General features: G+C 42.2%; 1 protein-coding gene across 1 annotated transcript in view; it reads left to right on the forward strand.

Annotated features, from left to right (window-relative positions):
• Positions 1-18988, forward strand: part of KIF5C (kinesin family member 5C) — a 151715-nt gene that overhangs the window by 40933 nt on the left and 91794 nt on the right. Inside the window, exons 2-3 of the mRNA XM_090279608.1 lie at positions 10048-10138; positions 17264-17337. Of these exons, the coding sequence (XP_090135734.1) occupies positions 10048-10138; positions 17264-17337 (165 nt within the window). The remainder of the gene's footprint in view (positions 1-10047; positions 10139-17263; positions 17338-18988) is intronic.

An 18988-nucleotide genomic window follows, 5' to 3' on the forward strand; every position in this document is an offset into this window, starting at 1 on the left:
TTTGGGACTTTCTGTGCTTCCTGGACTTGTATGTCTAATTCCTTCGACAAGTTAGAGAAGTTTTCTTTCATTATTTTTTTTCAAACAAGTTTTCAATTTCTTGTTCTTCCTCTTCTCCTATTGGCATTCCTATGATTTGGATGTTGACACTTTTGGAGATGTCCCAGAGTCTTCTTACTCTTCTCTTGTGTTTTTTTTTTTTTTTTTTAAATTCTTATTCTTCATGCTGTACCAGTTAACTGTTTATTTCTTCCTTATGTCCCAAATCATTGATTTGAACTCTGGCTTCCATCCCTTCGCTATTGGTTTCTTGTAGATTTTTCTTTATTCACTTAGTGTAACCTTCATTTCTTCTGTTATATGTTTGCCCTACTCAATGAGTTCTCTGAGCATCCTTTTTATTCGTGTTTTGAACTCTTCATCTGAAAGGTTGGCTATCTCTGTTCTGTTTAGGTCGTTTTCTTGACTTTTGTTTTGTTCTTTCATTTGGGCCATATTTCTTTGTCTCCTTATTTGGGCAGCCTCCCTGTGTTTGTTTCTGTGTATTAGGTTGAGCTGTTTTGACTTATTGTCTTGGTGCACTTGTTACATTGTAAGGGATGGAGCCTTAGGTATTTGTCAGTGCAGGGCCACCAGTTACACTGCCTTGTGGTGCTGTATGTGGGGGGAGGAGTCAGAGAGGGAACAATGCCGCTTGCTCAGCAGTTGCCCTTTTTCCAGTCACTTCACCCACTTCCCATATGCGACTGGTACCCCTCTAGTAGTTGCCCTGGTTGTGGTTCCCAGAGTGGGTTGGTTTATGGATGTTCTAGAGGTTCTCTAAATGGACTGTCCTGAGAGATGGGCAGTTTCTATTCCCACCCCAACCCCTCGCTGGTTTTCACAGCCAGAAGCAATAAGGCTTTATTTCCCTGGCACTGGAACCCTGGGCTGCATGGGCTGGCCTAGGTTTGGGATTGCTCTCCATGTGTCCCTCCACCTTTTATCCACTACATGTGAAAGTGGGACCTCCCGTTCTACTGGTCACAGCTGCTGCCTTGCCACCGCTGCCTTGCCGCCACCACACTGTGTCCTCTCTACCCCGGCTCCCCATCTCAACCCCTTTACCTGTCTGGATGAATGTTTCTTCTTTAAATCCTTGCTTGTCAGATTTCTATACAGTTTGATTTTCTGGCAGTTCTGGTTGTTTTCTCTTTTGAGGCAGTTGTCATACTTCTTATGGTTGTGCGGGCAGGCGAAGCATGTCCACCTACGTCTCCATCTTGGCCGGAAGTCCTCAAATTTTAACAAGGATTTCAATTTTCACTCACCCCCTTCTCTGGACATCAGCCAAATGTGATAGCTCCATATGTGACAGTGATTCAACAATCTGGAATCTCTAAGGACCTACTGAATGAAAGTGTAAAAAAAAAAAAAAAAGGTCTAGGATTTTGGCCTTACTTTGGGCTTCCCAGAAGCAGACACTGAGACAAGGATTCCAGTGCAAGTTTCTCTGGGAGGTGGATCCAGGAAACACTGATGAAGAGTGGAGACATGAGGTAGGGAAGTGAAGGAAACCAGTGCCGGGTGTATCGTCACACAGGTTACTACCACCACGAGCAATGGGAGTTTCATCCCAAATGGGAGCTCTTGGGGCAGTCACGCCCCTCCACTTGCACTCCTGGGTGAGGGAGCTGACGTGTTTGCCTGATCCTATCAGTTATTGCTTGAGGACTGCTGGGTTGGTGCTGGGAAGGCACTGGCCTCCTGCAGGCCACAGCCTGGGCTCCAGCAGCCAGAAAATCCCCCAGGCAAAGAGATGCTGGTTTTGGAAGTGGGATCAGCCTGCAAGGAAGTGGTGATGATTGAGATATGGTCAGGACCCTGGAAGCATCTACTGCAGGTCTGTAGTTGGTTTTAACCCAGAAGTTCGTAGGAAGCTTCAAAGCTATAATAGCAAAGCTGGTGAGTCTATGAGAGCCTGCACAGACACAGCTTCTCATCTTCCTTTAACAAGCTTTATGGCTGAATATAGAGATTTTATTCACTTTTAAAGAGTGTAGAGGATGGCCTTGGAGCAGACTAAAGTTTTGTAGGACCCTTAGAAATTAAATGCCTCACAGACCTGTGGGCCCGGAGACACCTGAGGTATGACCTGGCACTTGGACATTGTAAGGGCACCAGCATGCCGAATCTATGAGCTGATACATTTTATTACAAATGCCCAGTATAAATTGGTGTGAACTTTTTATTATGGAGCAACACTTACTGCATCTTGAGCACCTTCTGTAACACCAAGCACTGTACTAGATCCCTTACTCACATGAGCATAGCTAATCCTCACAGGAGGCTGAATTGTGGATATTATTGGCTCAATTTTACAGCCTCAGAGAGATGGAAATGATACCCAAGTGCATTTGAATTCATTTCTGCCTTCCTTGGGCAACACTTAGTATTGGTTAATGGAGTGAGGAGGATAGAAACCCTATCATAAATCCCGTTAGAGGTCCCCTCCTCCTGGTCCACTGTTCTCTTTCTTAAAGCATCTATATAATTTATACTTTCTGTAAGATGATTCTCTTATTTTGGGCCATTTTATAAATGCTGAGATAATAGCATAATAATGTCTTACAATGGCTGGAGACATTGCTGTATCCATAATGTATGTTAAAATATTTTACGATATGTTAAATATCAATTTAAAAAAACTTCCCCTAAGATATAAATCAATATCACAAAGAAATACCATGCATACCCCCATAGGACAGTTATGATAAAGAAGACAGACAATGACAAGTATTGCCAAAGAGGCAGAGAAATTGGAACCTCATACACGGCTGGTGGCAGCCTAAAATGGTAGAGCCACTTCGGAAAACAATTTGTCAGATCCTCAAGAAGTTAAACTTAGACTTGCCATGTGATGTAAAAATTCCATTTCTAGATATATGCCCAGAAGAAATGAAAACATATATCTACATTAAAAACTTTTATATGACTGTTCATAGCAGTGGTCCTAATAGCCAAAAGTACAAACAACCTAAATATCTGTTAGTTGATGAATAGATATGTAAAATGTGATACAGTATGGATGAACTCTGAACACATTAGCTAAGTGAAAGAAACCAGTCACGAAAAGCTACATATTATATAATTCAATTTCTATGAAATGTCCAGAATAGACAAATCTATAAAGACAAAAAATGCAATAGGGGTTGCCTCGGGCTGGGGGGAATTAGGAGGTTTGGGAGTCACTGCACATGGGGACAAAGTTTCTTTTTGGGGTGATGAAAATGCTCTGGAATTTGTGGTGATGGTGAATATTCTTACAACCATTGAATTGTACACTTTATTAAAGGCGTGGATTTTATGGTATGTAAATTATATTTCAATAAACAAAACAAAACATCTCTGTCATGATATTTGTGCTGATAAGAAAAATGTGTACCAACATTAATCCAAGGACATCTGTTTTTTGGAAACTTTCTCTCAGGTTGTTACCAAAGTCCTTTGTGGTCTCTGAGTTTATCTTTAATTTCTTCTTGTGCAGACAAATATAATGCTTTACTGGTGTCTTAACCTTGGACATCCTTGGTGTCCTTCAACTCAAGACAAATCCATACAACTTTTAGGAAGGAAACACATCTGTCTTTCTCTCTCAGATAAAATAAATTTGGATGTTGAATACTTAGCTCCCCAAGTGAAACAAAGTTGTGATTTGATGTAGGTTGGTCTTTGGCCTTGGTGTGTCTTGTTCTGGAGGACAATTCTAGGTCGAATGCTTCAGGAAGGCAGATTTAAAATCACAAAGACACAGCTTTCTAACAATTAGAGCTTGTTGAGTTTTGAGCAGGTTCCCCATCACTTATCAGGCCATGGAGATGGGAGTTGTGTATTGAGAGGAGCTGGGACTGGCTGATTGTAAAGTTCATAGTCACTTCCAGAGACTGGGATTCTAATTCCCCAGCTGCATTACCCCAGTTCTCATGGCAATGACTCTGTTTATTGAACTAATCAATTATATATTGGAAATAATTTAGAATTGATTGGGAGGAAAGCAGGGGAAAAAAAAAAAAGGACCAGGGGCTCATGGTTGTTTCCTTGATGTTCAGAGAGAACAATTGATTCTAAAGACAGAACTTTTAGAACACCAGATGGGAGCCATGTTAGGATTCTAGGCGCAGATCTGCTACCTATCTAAGTGGCTGGGTGACTTTTGCAAACCACTTAACCACTCCAGATCTTGTTTATTTGTAAAACATAATGTTGGTTAGGGATGGCCTTGAAGGAAATTTTGGCTCTGAAAAATTCAGAATTAAGAATTTTTCTTAATACCTTCAACTGTTCATAGCTAGTCTTGCATCTACCCCTTCCTAGCCTCTGATTGGCTTTTGCCTGTTTTTGAGTCCTTCTGTGGCCAGGAAGGCGTGCCATGTACATGCCTGCCTTTTTTTTTTTTTTTTGCATCTGGGCCATTCTTTCTTGATCCTAAGACATTCTTTCCTCACTGGTTTCATGTCAGTCCCACCTTCATCATGGTTAACACTTTCTTGGCTGCTGTGAAGTCTAGTAGGGGTCTGTCTTTTTTTTTTTTTTTTTTTTTAACCTCTTTAGTCACTTACTTCAGTCTTTCATATTAGTCTAAGCATCTGCTGTTTTGTATGTATTTTACTCTTTCAATAAATCATAAGCTACTTAGGAAAACAGCACAGTTTAAAGAAAGAACACTTGATTACAACAGTCAAGATCTGGAAACAGCCCAAGTGCCAGTCAGTAGAAGGGTGGATAAAAAATATGTGGTACATTTACACAATTCAGTACTATGCAGCTGTAAAAAAAAAGAAGGAACTCTTACCTTTTGCAGCACCATGGATGGACCTGGAGAACATTATGCTAAGTGAAATAAGCCGGTTAGAGAAAGAAAAATACCATATGATCTCACGCATATGTGAAATCTAATGAACAAAATAAACCGACGAACAAAATTAATCCAAGGCATGGATACATGGAACAGACAGACAGATCTCAGAGGGTAGGGGAGTAGTGGGGGATGGAAGAAATTTGCCAAAGAACATATATGCATAGCCCATGGGCACAGACAACAATGTGAAGGCTGGGGAGGCAGGGTACTGTAGGGGCTGGGTGGAGGAGGGGCAAAGAGGGGGAAAATGTAATAGCCTTCCCCACCCCAAAAAGAACACTTGAAACCAGAGCCTCAAAGTTATTTTTCCAGAGTAATAGAGCTGATATGTGACTGGGCCTTAGTTTTCCAGTTTGTGAAATGGGAATAATAATACCCACTTCACAGAGTTACTGTGAAAATTAAATGAGATAAAATATAGAATGGTTTGGCCCCATACTGATTGGTGATGGTGTTGGTGGACAGTTGGTGGTAGAATAGGCTGAAATAACTCATCTCCTGTACTTTTAGGAATGAAGTCACACAAACACTTGGGGTAGAGAGTTAATCATCGTTCTCAGTAATCAGTTCCTCCTCCTAATACTCCTCAGTATCTAAAGATAATTCCACACAGTGAGCTCAAATCTTGCTGTGGAGATTTAAGTTATTTTTTATTTCCTTTTTTAATAAAGATAGAAGAAAAGTCATTTAAATCATTGGCCACCTTTGGCTACAGCCCTTGGTTGCTCTTTGAGATTGTTATTAGATTACTTCTTAATGATCTCTTCTTGGTGATAATTACTTTCAGTTTCCTTAACACCCCTCCTGGTGCCCATCTTCTAAACCTTTAAGTGGGTTTTCTGCTTTTCTCTGTCTCCCAGAGTAATATTCCTTCCTGGCTGGGGAACAGTTGTTGGGTAGCAGGTCAAATGTATTAATAGACTGGCCATATGGTGCACAGACAGTTTGCTCTCAACAACCTGATAAGAATTCTGGTTGTTTGATTTTTTTAAAATTTTAACTATAGAAATGTAAGAACCATCTGCTGTTATTTTTTTGTATGTGGTAAGGTATTTAGTTCCTCTGCTCCTCTGCCGTTAGCAGTGCTCTCCGGGGAGACTTCCATGGCAAAGCTGGGTTATTTCCTTTTCAGTTGTGATGTATGTGGAGTGTGTCCTTCCCAGCTCCCTTGATAAACTGAGGCAAGTTTGCGTACATGTCATTAGGTCTTGGGATTTCTGTGGCCTGTCTTAGCTGGTTAAATGTTTTAATTGTAGTGGTTCATTTGATTGGTTGAGAATAGGTCACATACTAATTGCTATGGAGCAAACCAAATAGGTAACGTGATATAGCATGATGTCAGGGTGGGCTGTTTTAGTTAGGGTCATGGTGGCCCTCAAAGGAAAAGACATTGGAGTTGACGTCTGAAGGGTGACAAAGAGCAGCCAAGGGAAGATCTGCCGGAGAGATTTCTAAGGGGAAGGAGGAGTTAAGAATAAAGTCTCTGAACCAAGGAGCAAGCATGGTACAGGAGGAAGGCCAGTGGGCTGCACTGTTGTGAGATGGAGGGGCCTGCAGGGAGCTGAGGGTGAAGAGGGTCTAGTATAATAGGAGCCAACCGAGGTCAAGGGAGGAGGTGCTGTCACGTTGTTTATAGCTCTGGAAAGCTCCTTGTGACTGTTCAGTGGAAAGTGGGTTGCGAGGAGCAAGAATGGAGGCAGGAAGACCAGTGGAGACGCTGTCGCTATTGCCCAGGTGAGAAACACTGGTCGCTTGGACTAGGGGTGTGTGGTATATAGGTGGTGAGATGTGATAGAATTTAAGGTATATTTTAGGTATGGGATATATGGAACCTACTGAATGATTTTAGTCTGAGTAATTGATGGTACAGTTCTTACTCAGGAATGGGAGTGTGCTGGTTCTTTTTTGCTAAGTTTAAAATTTTTTTTTTTTCCTCACCGAGGACATTTATATTTCATTGATTTTAGAGAGAGAGGAAGGGAGAAGGAGAAACATCGATGTGGGAGAAAAACATCGATTGGTTGCCTCCCTCCCATATGCACCCACGCTGGGGATCATACATGCCTGGACCAGGAGTCGAATCTGCAGCCTAGGTATGTGCCCTGACCAGGAATCAAACCTGCAGTCTTTCAGTTATGGGATGATGCTCCAACTAGCTGAGCCACACTGGCCAGGGCTTTCTTGTTAAGTTTGAGATGACTAATGGACATCCAAGTGAAAAATGCCTAGCAGGCGATTGAGTACATGAATCTGGAGCCTAGGTGGATATGAAGGCTGAAGTAGTTCATTTAAATTACATGAAGGTCAACAGTGGAGGCGAAGAGGAGGCTGAGGTCTGAGTGTAGGACACACCATCAGTTAGAAGTCTGGATAAGACACAAGCAAGGGACTCTGATAGAGAGTAGCAAGAGAGGTCAGAGAGCACCCTGTGCTGAAAAGGTGGCTGGAAAGTGTCTCCAGAGAGGTAAATGGTGACCTCATCATTCAGTGTCAAGTGTCAGCACCCAGCACCCATATTAAAATGTAATCCCAAAAGTTCATTTGGTAGCTACAAACTTAGTGACAACAAACTTAGTGACAACTGGGGTGAGTGAGCTCAACGCTGGCCCACAGAAGCCCCCAGGATCAGAAATGGAGGGTGTTGTCTGGGTGACAAGTCTTTGCTCATGTCACAGCCAGGATTTGTGAGACTTTTAGACCATTGTCAAAGCAGCAAAGAGCTATCTTTGCTGGTGGTGGTGTTTAATGGCAGTTGTATATACGGCTGGCACGGTGATGCCACAGATCAGTGCTTTGAAAATAATATTAGCTAAATTCTAATTCCAAGACTTTAAGGTTCATCTAAAATAAAAGCCTGTAGCCAGCTTGGTGCATGCACGAAAAGACACATAAACATGCTTGTATATTTACCTACTTTATGTGCCAGTCTGGCAATATAAATCTCATTTTCTACATTTTAGTTTTTTTTTTAAAGGCAGCTTATGTTGGGAGTTAACTTTGGCTTATGGGAAGTTGTTGAATTATCTGTTTGTCATTTGGTAAATGACATTTAAGGAATAGAGGTTTCTTGCCTTCTGCCTCTCTTAAAGTAAAAGTATAATGTGCTCCAATCGTCATTTTAAATCTAAGGACAATATTGGGGAGTCCTGTCTTTTTGTACCATATACTATAATGTAATAGATATATTTCCTGCTGTATTAAGTGCATTTTCTCTAAAACCCACAGCAGGCTCATGTGGTAAACAAGATGGTTTATTTTACTGATTCAAATCAAGTTTGGAGAAATAGTGGATTTGTTTTAAATTAAGCAAAACTTCTTTCCAGAAGTTTCAATGGATGACAGATACTTAGGCAAACTCCGTGAATGTTTTATTCTTACCTTCTACCTTTCTGCGTTTAGTTGAGTTTTACAAATGGATAATGCTAATAAGAATATATTGGGCTGATAGTTGGCAGTAGATCGTGGTGAGGAATAATCTCTTGGTTATTCAACCAAATACTTGGTTCACTAATTGCATGAGACTTGCTGGGAACAAAACACTGGAAAAATGATCCCTTTCCATAATTTTAACAGAATCACTCCCACTGCTTTGTATAAAAACAAAATTTTATGGTACCTTGAAACTCTCCCATTTTTTCTCCAGTTTGAAATAAGTTACTACAAACTAGAAGTAGCTTATTTACCTGGTTGGCTGAACCCTGTTTTCAAAGACTGAAGCTCAAGCATAACGCCTAACACACAGGACGTCACCTGTGTGCAGCTCTGCCCTAGTCATAAATAAGTGAGATATTAAGCCAGTCTGACAGCTGTGTGCTTAGTTTTTGTGAAAGTTATAGGATGGAACGAGCCTTGTCTCTGGGTCCCTACGAGCTGTTATCTCTTTGAGCTTTCAGACTGTCCTTGGGTGGTTACTAGTGTCCAGACCCAAGTATGGGAGGCACAGGGTCGGGGTGAGGGTGGCTCTGACCACTCCTCTTTTCTCCCTTCTCTCCTGCCCTCCCCTCTGCCACTCGGGGAAAATAAAGTTGAAGGGCTGCCTGGGTAAATCAGGCTGTGTGTGGAAAAGGTGCTATTATGGGGGTTCTCCCAGGAAGAGGCTGTGTCTGTCTTACCCACTGCATTTCCTAGTGCTCAGTACTGTGCCTGGTAGGTAAATGACCAGTAACTTATTGTTGAACATCGAGTGATCGGGCATCAGGGCTCATACAGTGCCATGTGGTGCTCCTCCCAGTCCCCTCTGACAGTGACATCCTTGAATCGCACGGTCCAGAGTCAAACAAAATCCCAAGACCCCACACCCAGAAATCACTTGATTAACTGTAAGGAAGAGCTTCCTTCATCTCAGAAGCTTCGACCTAGTTAAGACACCACTTACTCATGTAAAGAAAACACTACAATTATTTGGGACACAGGCAATAATGTCATGCTAAGAAGAGCAGCTTCTTAAAATCTGGTCATGTCTTCCCATTGACTAAAATCCAAGCACATTCCCTTGGCTAACCGTGCCCCTCATGAACTGGCTTCAGCTTCCCTCTTGTACCTACCACCCTCCAGGCCCCTCCTGTCTGCTCCACCCTCTGAAATGTTCTTCCACAGCTCTTCATGTGCCCCAGTCTTTCTGATCCTTTAAAGATCCACTTAACTGGTACTTCTTCAGCGAGGTCTGCTGTGCCCTGTATCATCCAGTCTGTCCTATTATTTTTTACTTAGGCATTTTGCATTTTCCTGTGTGGTTGCTTTTTTGCTTTTTAGCTACCTGCCACACTTGATTGAGTGCTTTACACGGGCAGGACTGTGTATGGTTTGGGCAGCATCTAGTCTCGTGCCTGGCTCCGTGTGAGCTCTCAATACAGTAGTACTGTAGTTCAACTGAGGGAGTGACGTGCCGGCCTAGTTTTCATCAGACAAAGTGTTTCAAGTTAAAAAAAAAAAAACAGCAACTCTTTTCCTTCTTTTCTCAGAATTTCAACATAGAACACAATGCATGTGTGGTTCACTCTGTGAAAGTTCCCTCATGTTAGTAAAGAACTGCCTTGAATAGGGTCGGTGATTTATTGTCTGTTGCTAACTACTAATATTAGTGCTTTTTATTCCTAAATGTTTAATGTGTTTTTTTCCACCCTTCCTTTTCTTTTGTCTTCCCTTTTTAGCAAGGGAAGCCATATGTCTTCGATAGAGTGCTGCCTCCCAGCACGACACAAGAGCAGGTTTACAGTGCGTGTGCAAAGCAAATTGTCAAAGGTAAGTGCTATTTCTTTACTTCCTCCTGGGCCTTTCTGGGTAATTGAAAACATTAAATGATATTTGCAGCCTAAGAATCAATGTGCTTTGACTGTAAGCAGAGGCTGCTAATTGGAAACACCGAATTACAGCTCAAGCTCTGGCCCTGATTTTCTGTGATGTCAAGCAGGTTATTTAACCTCTTTATACCTCCTTTCTGAGAAGGTTTTTTTAGTTCTTTTGCCACCTTTTTGGCAGAGCTATTTTATCATCTAGGAGCTTCAAAGCAACGTAAGCTATGATCACACTTTTTCTGTAATGATTTTAAAATAGTACTGCAGGCATGGGACCTCCTTTTTCCTTTCAAAAAGAAAAATATATATATACCTGATGCTCTAATTGTACATTTTCAGTTGATTTATTTTGTGCTTCTCTCTTCTGAAAGAAGCTTTAAATATGGAAAATTTTTGTGCATCAGGAAATTCTGTACAGCATCATAAAATCACGTTACCTTGCTGGTATTGAGCTGTTTTTGCTACTCAGCATTCCTTAATTATACTTTCATCTTACCCACTTTCCATCATCCCACTCGGATCCTGACATTCCTTGCTACGCATTTGTTCCTCCAAATAGGTAGCCTGCAGCCCAAATTTGTGTCTTGGAGATCTGTCCTTTTCTCCGGGACTGGCCTTGGCCCTGGATGATTTGTATCACAGTAACAGCAGGGAGATGAAGCAATTTACTAGTTGCCCTTCCTTACCCTTTCAAATCAGGGGTGGGTTGGAGCTTGCCTTGCGGAGCTTACCATCTGCACAGAGCTGAGGGGCATCTCCTGCTATTTTGCTTTTCCTCATTAAATCCTTGCTTTCAAATGGCTTGATGCTGTCACCTTTATAGGTAGCTCTGGATTTAAAAAGCAAAAAATGAAAACAAAATTTAAAAAAAAAAAAACACCTTTCATGTCAGATCTACTTGTTTTTAGAAGCTGAGATGACTAACCTGATGCTTTGAAATTCATGAAAATGAGTCCTGGGTACATCTGTTAGATTAATTCTGACCCTGTATACCTGCGTGGGAGTCTCTGCCAGTATGCAGTGTTCCTTGCTGAGGTGTATGGTTATTCACATTCTTGTTGCAGACATCAATTAATTTTGAAGGTCTTCACAGTAAGATTATTATAGAAAACTAAAAGGAAAAAATATGCCTGAGTTTGAGCTCTTTTTGAATTAATAATATGGGCCTATAACTGGTGGCAATTTTTATCTTCTCTTTTCTTCTACTCTTTTCTTTCTATCTAAATGTATTTCCTCTTTCTTTTTGGAGCATATAGTTCTAGTTTGCTCCTGGTCAGCCCTTTTTCCCCTCAATTATCTGACCCTTCCATATTTTTATCAAAGTAAGATTAATCACGTATGAGCCAAAATTTCCTTCCTTATCATCCCCCCTTTGTTATCAGAACCCAAGAGCATTTACCACATGCTGTACTAAGCAGGAGGGACATCTAAATACATCCGCACCCTCAGTAAATTGACATTGTAATTAGAGATGGGAAAACTCCATTTAAAAGAAATCCTGTCATTAACAAACAATAGTAATAATCCTTGAGTCTTTATTTACTAGAGAACTTTGTGTCCTTTTCAGTGTTTGGATTTTTCTATAGTATGAAATGTTAGAAATACGCAGTCCCTGGGGAGTCTCATGAAGCTACAACCTAACTGTGGGTAACTTGTGAGCCACAAAGAAAACCATTTAGAATAAAATTAGGCTCTGACATGATATAATAAACGCATTTTTCAGGCACCATAAATTTACATAAACAGACCCATTCTGTAACAATAAGGAGTTCCTTAGTCTCTCTTGAAAGCAAGTTGAGAGAGGGATGATGAAGACCTGAGGTCACATTTTTAAATATCCACTGAGGCTAGTGTGAGGGCAAGTGGCCATGTGTTTCTGTATTAGCAAGGTCAAACATACATATCTAAGTAAGAACTCCTTGAGATAGATGATCAGGCCTGCGGTATCTCTTGCCACGGCAAACCCTATTTAAGTCAGGAATGGGACGTGGTGCCATGGGGGCCTTTTTTTCTAGGGGCCAAGAATTGAATCGGATGGTTTGTGAAGGTCACCAAAGTCTACGTGATTCATGAAATGTAGTGGACTGGTGAGCTTTCCTTTTAAGTCTGTCTAAACCCTCAATGTTTTTGAGATCAGGAAGACTCCTTTTAACTGGCAACTTCATTCTCTCTTGGTTTTTTCATTCCCTTCAACTTCATTGGGTTTTTAAAAAAAATGTTTCAAACATTTGATTGTAGAGTCCTGGCCTCTCCCACAATCTCATCTTTGTTTGGTGTGTGTTTTTCAAAATGCTGTCTGAAAGAATATGGAGAATTCTCCATTTCTTCTAGAAGAGCTTATAGGGCTTGTGACTACCAGCATGGTAAATAGGAAGGTTCCTGTAAACACATAGGAATTAAAAACTGTGGTTACTGGATTCTGTTGTCAAAGTAGAGTAACTAAGTCCCAGACTACAGAAGTCATTCTGGGCATTTGCCGTCCAACTTATCAAGATAAAAGACTATCCAGTGCTAAAGAAGGTGGCTTTCTTGTTCCCCAGATCTAATTTCTTTAAACTTCATTTATTTGGTTTTTTCTTTCATTCATTCCTTATAAAGTGTATTGAGTATTTATCATGTGGTAAGCACTGCTAGGGACCGGAGTCACCAAGAATTTTTGAGCATAAGAGACAGATGCACCCATAATTATCATACAAATGAATATTATGAGTTTTAGGTGGGTGTGTGCAAATTGCTATGAGAGCACAGAAGAAAGTCACTTGATACTGATTTTGGTGGGTGTGGAAGGGAATTGGAGAATTCTTGGGAAGGCTGGGTCTGAAGGACAGTATAAGAAGAAGGAATAGCAAAAGCAAAAGTATAAAGACAAGTTATATGGTATGTTTGGTCAACTCAGAGTGGAACAGGTTGCTTAGGGAATGCGAATTAAGAGTTAGGTTTGATCAGGTTTGGTTGAAATTGATGGGCTTTATTCTCCAGACAATGTAGACCCATTAAAGAATTTTAAGCTTAGGATATTATCAAATCTATTTTATTATTATGCTATATATGACTCTTAAGGAGAAATATACTTATCTACTGTTATCTATCAGGCACTCTTTATGTACTTTACACATGTTACTACATTTTAAATCTTAACAGCTCTATGGGGTGTGAGCATTATTTTTCCCATTGTACCAAAGGAATTTGAGGTGTAGCCACTTGGCCAGGTCATTTAGGGGGCAGCGAGACTGGAACTTGAGCCTGAGTTTGTCTGACTTCCCCAGATTCTCTGCACTGTCCTCCTCCCACTTTACTGGTGGGCCCATAATGACCATTTAATAACAATCATTTTAGGAGTTGTTTCTTTTCTGTCAGCCATATGGACTGTTAACCAAGCATTGCAGAAAGATAGGGGTAGGAATGGGGGTGGGAGGAAGATAGAGGAGAGAGAAGAGAGATTGCAGTTCTAGAGACTCGGGGTGGCCCTGGCTATCTGCCCATAATAAGATGCATTTCTGTTCTGAAGGTGCTGCAGGCCCTCACCTGGGCATGGGGTGGCCCTTCGGGCTGGCTGATTAGCCCAGCATTTGGGGTGGCCCTGCCGTTCAGTAGGATTGCCTCTCCCTTCTCTGCAGATGGCCAGCTTGAGTCCTTTGGTTGACTGGCGAAAGCGTTAGGATTCCAAGTCAGGGAGGACGTGTCAGCTACTATTGCCAGAGAACCTGGTGCCCCTGACAGGCCATCATTTCACCTGGAAAGCTGGTGGGAGGTCATAGCAACCTCCTCAGGAACATTGATGTGTAGGTATGATTACGTCCTTCCCAAATTCTTACTTGACAATCAGACTATTCTGTTTCAGCAAGACCTGGACTCAGAACTAGCAAAACCTAGGACAGAAAAGTTGGCTTTTGAAGTCTGCAGCAAGAGGCAAAAAGTATTTTCAAGTATCCCACTCCCCTGCGCCCTCCTCTCAAGGGTTCGCTTGGCCACTGGATGAATGGGTGCTGTCTTTGTGGGGTGCTGCCAGTGTGGTACAAGCTGAGATCACATCATTCCAGATCCCGTTACAAAGAAAGGTTTTGTCTGGCCGAGCTGGTTCCTGGCTCTGTGGCTGGCATATAGAAATAGTTGTTCTGTTACGACAGAGACCCTGAAACAAATGTTTTCCTTGGGCCCAGGAACTGTCATTCACCATGATGAAAGTGCCTTTTTGTAGACTATTTCTGCTTGAGTCATGGTGGGGTGGCTGTGTGGCTGAGGTGGCCATGTGGCTCAGTGTGGTGCTCAGCACAGGCCCACTCGCTCCTTCTTTCTGGGCGGGTTCTCTAGTTTTCTCTGTCTCCTGTCGGCTTAGCAGCCCAGCCCCCAAATGCATTGCTGGTGCTGCACTTCCTCCCCTCCCTGCCTCTCCTGATCCACTAATAATCACAACTAGAGTAAACAACAAACAAGAACCCCCAAAACCTGGAGTTTGGGAGAAAATAGAGAACACTGGGTACAAGAGAACTTTTTCTTTTCTTTTTTAAATTACCTTCTAATTTAGAATTGACTGGATAGAGGGCAGCCATCAGCTCCATTCAACCTTGAACATTAGAGGTAGTTTCTTCAACAATGAATTAATTGTAACATGATATTAAAGACCTTTAAGGCCAAGTGGAGTTTGTTTACGTGTTCTCTTTTTCATAAAAAAAAAGTAATTGTGCTCAGTGTTGAAATAGCAACATCAAGCAATCAGATTCTCTTAAGTATATAGTCTCATATACTCCTCAGCTCCTTACTCCACAACAAGTTCATGTATGTGTCCCAGTCCTTAACCCCTGGTGTTTGGTGAGAAGCATCTGATTAGGAGCTAGTAGGATTGTACATTCTGCTTAGTGTAGGTTCGGAGAGATGGACTGGGCCTGAGGGCTTCTAGGGAGGCCTCATTTAGATGTCCTAGTCCCATTACTTTTTGGCAGAGAAAGAAACACATGCACTTGAAGGGTGACCAGTGGCCCACTGCAAGGAGCAAAGGGAGCTGGGCCTGGGCCTTGGCTTCCTTACCCCTGTTCTAACACCTAGGCTAATGGAGCCCCTGCTTCTTACACAGGGGCTTAAGCTAAGGAAGCCCTTTCCGTTTGGGAGAGATGTTTAATTTCTAATAAATAGAAATTTCAGTGCTGTAATTGTGGCTATAATTCCAATTGCCTGGAGCTGTTTGTGCCATGAATATAGAATTTCAAAAGTACAACTAAAGGGATGCGCTGTCCTTCCCGAGAGCATGCCCGCTCCTTTCCCTTCCCCTTCTCCTTTTCCCACAGGCAGGCTTCTCCTAGACTAAGGGCAGCTCATCTGGGCTAACCCCCTGAACCTGTCCCCAAGTCTCCCCTTTCTCTGACTCTTCAGTGAGCCAAAACAGCTCTACCTGGGCTCATTTCTTTCCTATAACATTTCTAGAGAGCCAAAGCAGCCCCATCTAAGCTCCCTCCTGTTACTTCTTCTGCCCTAAGCTCTTCCTTGTTTCATTGTTTAAGGTTTTAATAAGCATACTGTCAAAAATAAAAGGAAAGAAAGAGAAAAGTGCAACCAAAGTGTATGGGGGTCCTTTTTCCTTGGGTCCCTCAAAGCATGTCACATGCATAGGCATGTGGAGGCTGTCCACTCTGGCCACTGCTTTCAGGCCAGAGAAATCTTTTCTCTGAGAAAGTTGGCATGGTTGTGAAAACTGAAGCTGAACCTTCAACTCTTACATTTTCTTCAAGTTTTTGCTTCCCCCGTTACTAGGGAAACCATTACCAGAGGTCTGATACGTGTGAACATTCTCTCAGTAGAGATTGACGCAAACTCTTGAGGGCTGCTAGGGTTTTAAAAAATCCTGCCACTTAATTTTTCTTTTTTTAGCTTCCTAAAGGAAAATCTCACTTTCTTTTCTGTTCTCAGTTCAGACTTCATTAACTTCAGATCAATAAAATGTATATTAAAATTTTCTTAGGAAATCCAACAAAACCACACAAACTAACTGGCATCATACAATTCAGAGAGACCAACCAACCAACCAAACAAACAACCAAAAAAACTCATCAGGACCTGAAATAGATGGAGCTGATTGCCTGGCTGGTTTTCTTCCTTTCTTTTTTTTTTTTTTTTTTTTTTTTGTCCATTGCCCTGATAGAGGACACCTCAGTGTGGGCCTCCTCTTCCTGCCCACACCATCCTTTCAGGAATGAAGACTTCCTCCTCATATGTAGAGATGGTGGGTCAGGGATATTAACTATGCACCATTTCTTGTTCCATGAGGTTTATGTGGATGAAGGAGGGTCAAGGGAAACAAACACACAATATATTCTAATCACCTCTGCTTCTGTGAAAAATAATCTTCAGTGCGAAGCAGCCTGCATCACACGCCTCCCTGGTTTCTGGGGAAGCTGGCCTGCTCGGCATGCACAGCGCGCTCACTGTGTATTGGAAGAAATCCCCATGCCGCTGGGCCTGGGCCCTTTTGCTAGCACAGTCACTAACAACACAAAGGCATGAACTTTGAGTCAGGGCCCCGAGGGTTTCTGGGCTGACTGGATTGTCAGCGTGTGGCCCAGTTTACAGAGTGGGGGCCCTTTCCCCCAGCCTGGACTAGCTCCCTCTGAAGGGAGTCTGGTGCAGCTTTCACGAGAAACCTCCCTAAGGAGCTTGCCTGGGCCCAAATCAGATCTTCAGGAAAGAAATTCTATTCTGTACCTCACTCCAGAGACGCAGGGCACAGATAATTTTCCCCCTGACTGATCTCAAGAGATCAACTTAGAGAAAAAAACTTGGGTATCTTTCTACTAAAAGGAAGATAAACTGCTTGATACCTGTCCTACTTTTGATGTTACTGGGAGAAAGTGTGTCTGCCTTCTTCTACAGTAATGTATTCTGTAAGAATGTGAGTCCATTTCTCTTTATTTGGGGAGTGGTAGAGGCCCTCATTTCTGCTTTTATCTCACAATTCTACTTAATGCAAATGAAGTGAAATATTGTGTAAAAAATGAGATGAGCCATTTGGAAAATGTAATTTAAAAATATGCATATGATCAAAATAATGGGTTAATTTAATTTTACTTTTTCTGGCTTGCAGATGTCCTTGAAGGTTATAATGGGACAATTTTTGCGTATGGACAGACCTCATCAGGAAAAACACACACCATGGAGGTAAGATTGTAGTGTGCTATGATGTCAGGCTCTGAGAATGAACAGAACCGGTGCTTCCGCAAAATTTGAGATGCATGTGGCTTTTTTTACTGGGCAATAGAGGTGGTTAACGGGATGGTTGTATTTGAGAAGTTTTAAAATAACAGTGACTAATAAAATCTCAGGCGTTCAGTATTTTAAAAAATCCTTTTGTTGATAGCTCTGTCAAAATAATAATAATAAATTGTATTAACATAATCATCAACAAACTAAACAGTGGCGTGAAAATTATTTACCCTAAGGAGGACCCCTGGCGAGGTGAGGCAAGTCTTCTCCGACAAAAATGAAAAGTGTTGGCTTGTGGACCAGATTCAGCTCACAGACATATTTTTGTTTGGTCTGCACAGTGGTTTTTTTTTTTGTTGTTGTTTGTTTGTTTTGTTTGTTTAATTTCAGGCAGTGTTTAAAATGAAATGATTTCACACTATTTTAAATATCTAAATTTGGTTGAAAATTCTGAAGATCTAGCAACACTGGGTAAAATTTCACCATCATTTTAAGGGTAAGCTTCACCAAAGTAGGGGTCTTCATTGTCTCGTTCACCTTTTTATTCATGTGTCTGGTGTGCGCAACAGTGGCTGTCACCTAGGAGGGATTTGATAAAATACCTGTTAAAATGATACTCTTGCGGTGGTCCTGGCTGACCCATGTGTACAGGGCTGGGCTCCAGTCTACCCCAGTCCACTCAACCCACACCATGAGTATGAACTTACGGTCAGCATTCTTCCTCATTAACTTACACATCTGGCCCTTGTGGGCACTTGAGGGAGTGGCCCTGAGCTCTGTGGCTCCAGGCTGTCTTCCAGACAAGGCACATCTGCAGACAGATTGGCCCCTTTTCTCTGCTTTCCCTGCTTTTCACTGTGGACTCCTAGAAGGCCTTCAGGGCCAGATCATTCTTCAAAAGGCTGGGCCTACCTTGTCAGGTGAGGAGAGGTGAAACAAGTGGGTATTGTAAGAAACTGTGCAGAGGAAGTTTGGGGGAATTCAGCTTCTAAGCAACAGGGTAAGGCAGATCCTTAATCCTTCAAGCTTAGGTGTTTTCATTTACGGAGCCCTCCTGGGAATATCACTGAGCCAGCTGCTGCAGAGTCAGTTAGCTTATGAATCATTCCTATTGAAGAGGAGGTTTCAAAGACACGAGGCTGAAGTCCTCAGGGCTCTGAGGTCTGCTCACCCTGATTTCAAGTGTGGGCTAGGACTCTGGGGGATCTCATTTCTGTGGTGTTGATTCACTTGCACCATTCTGCTGGAGACCAAGTGGTTCAGAGACTGCACAGATTAAAGGCAGCACAAGGTTTATTTGCCACCTCTTCTCAACAGAGCAAGACTGCTCCCTGACCCCTGAGCTTCATGGGCCCCCCTTCCCTGCATCTCACACCCTTCAGCACGCAGCCTGGTGTCCCCATGCTCCTGCTCCAGCCCCTCGTCTGCCTCTCTTACTGGGCCCCAGACCTCTACCCTTCTAGCTTTGAGAAAAGCTGTGGTTATGCATTTTTTCTGTGTCCTACCCACTCTAGTCGCCATGGACTAAAATTCTTTCATAGGTCATAAGGCGGCATAAGAAAGAGAGAGGGCATCTCTTGAGGATTATCAATCAGTCTCTAGGTTT

The sequence above is a fragment of the Furipterus horrens genome, unplaced genomic scaffold, assembly GCF_987537825.1.
Source record: "Furipterus horrens unplaced genomic scaffold, mFurHor1.1.pri manual_scaffold_1, whole genome shotgun sequence".
NCBI lineage: Eukaryota > Metazoa > Chordata > Mammalia > Chiroptera > Furipteridae > Furipterus > Furipterus horrens.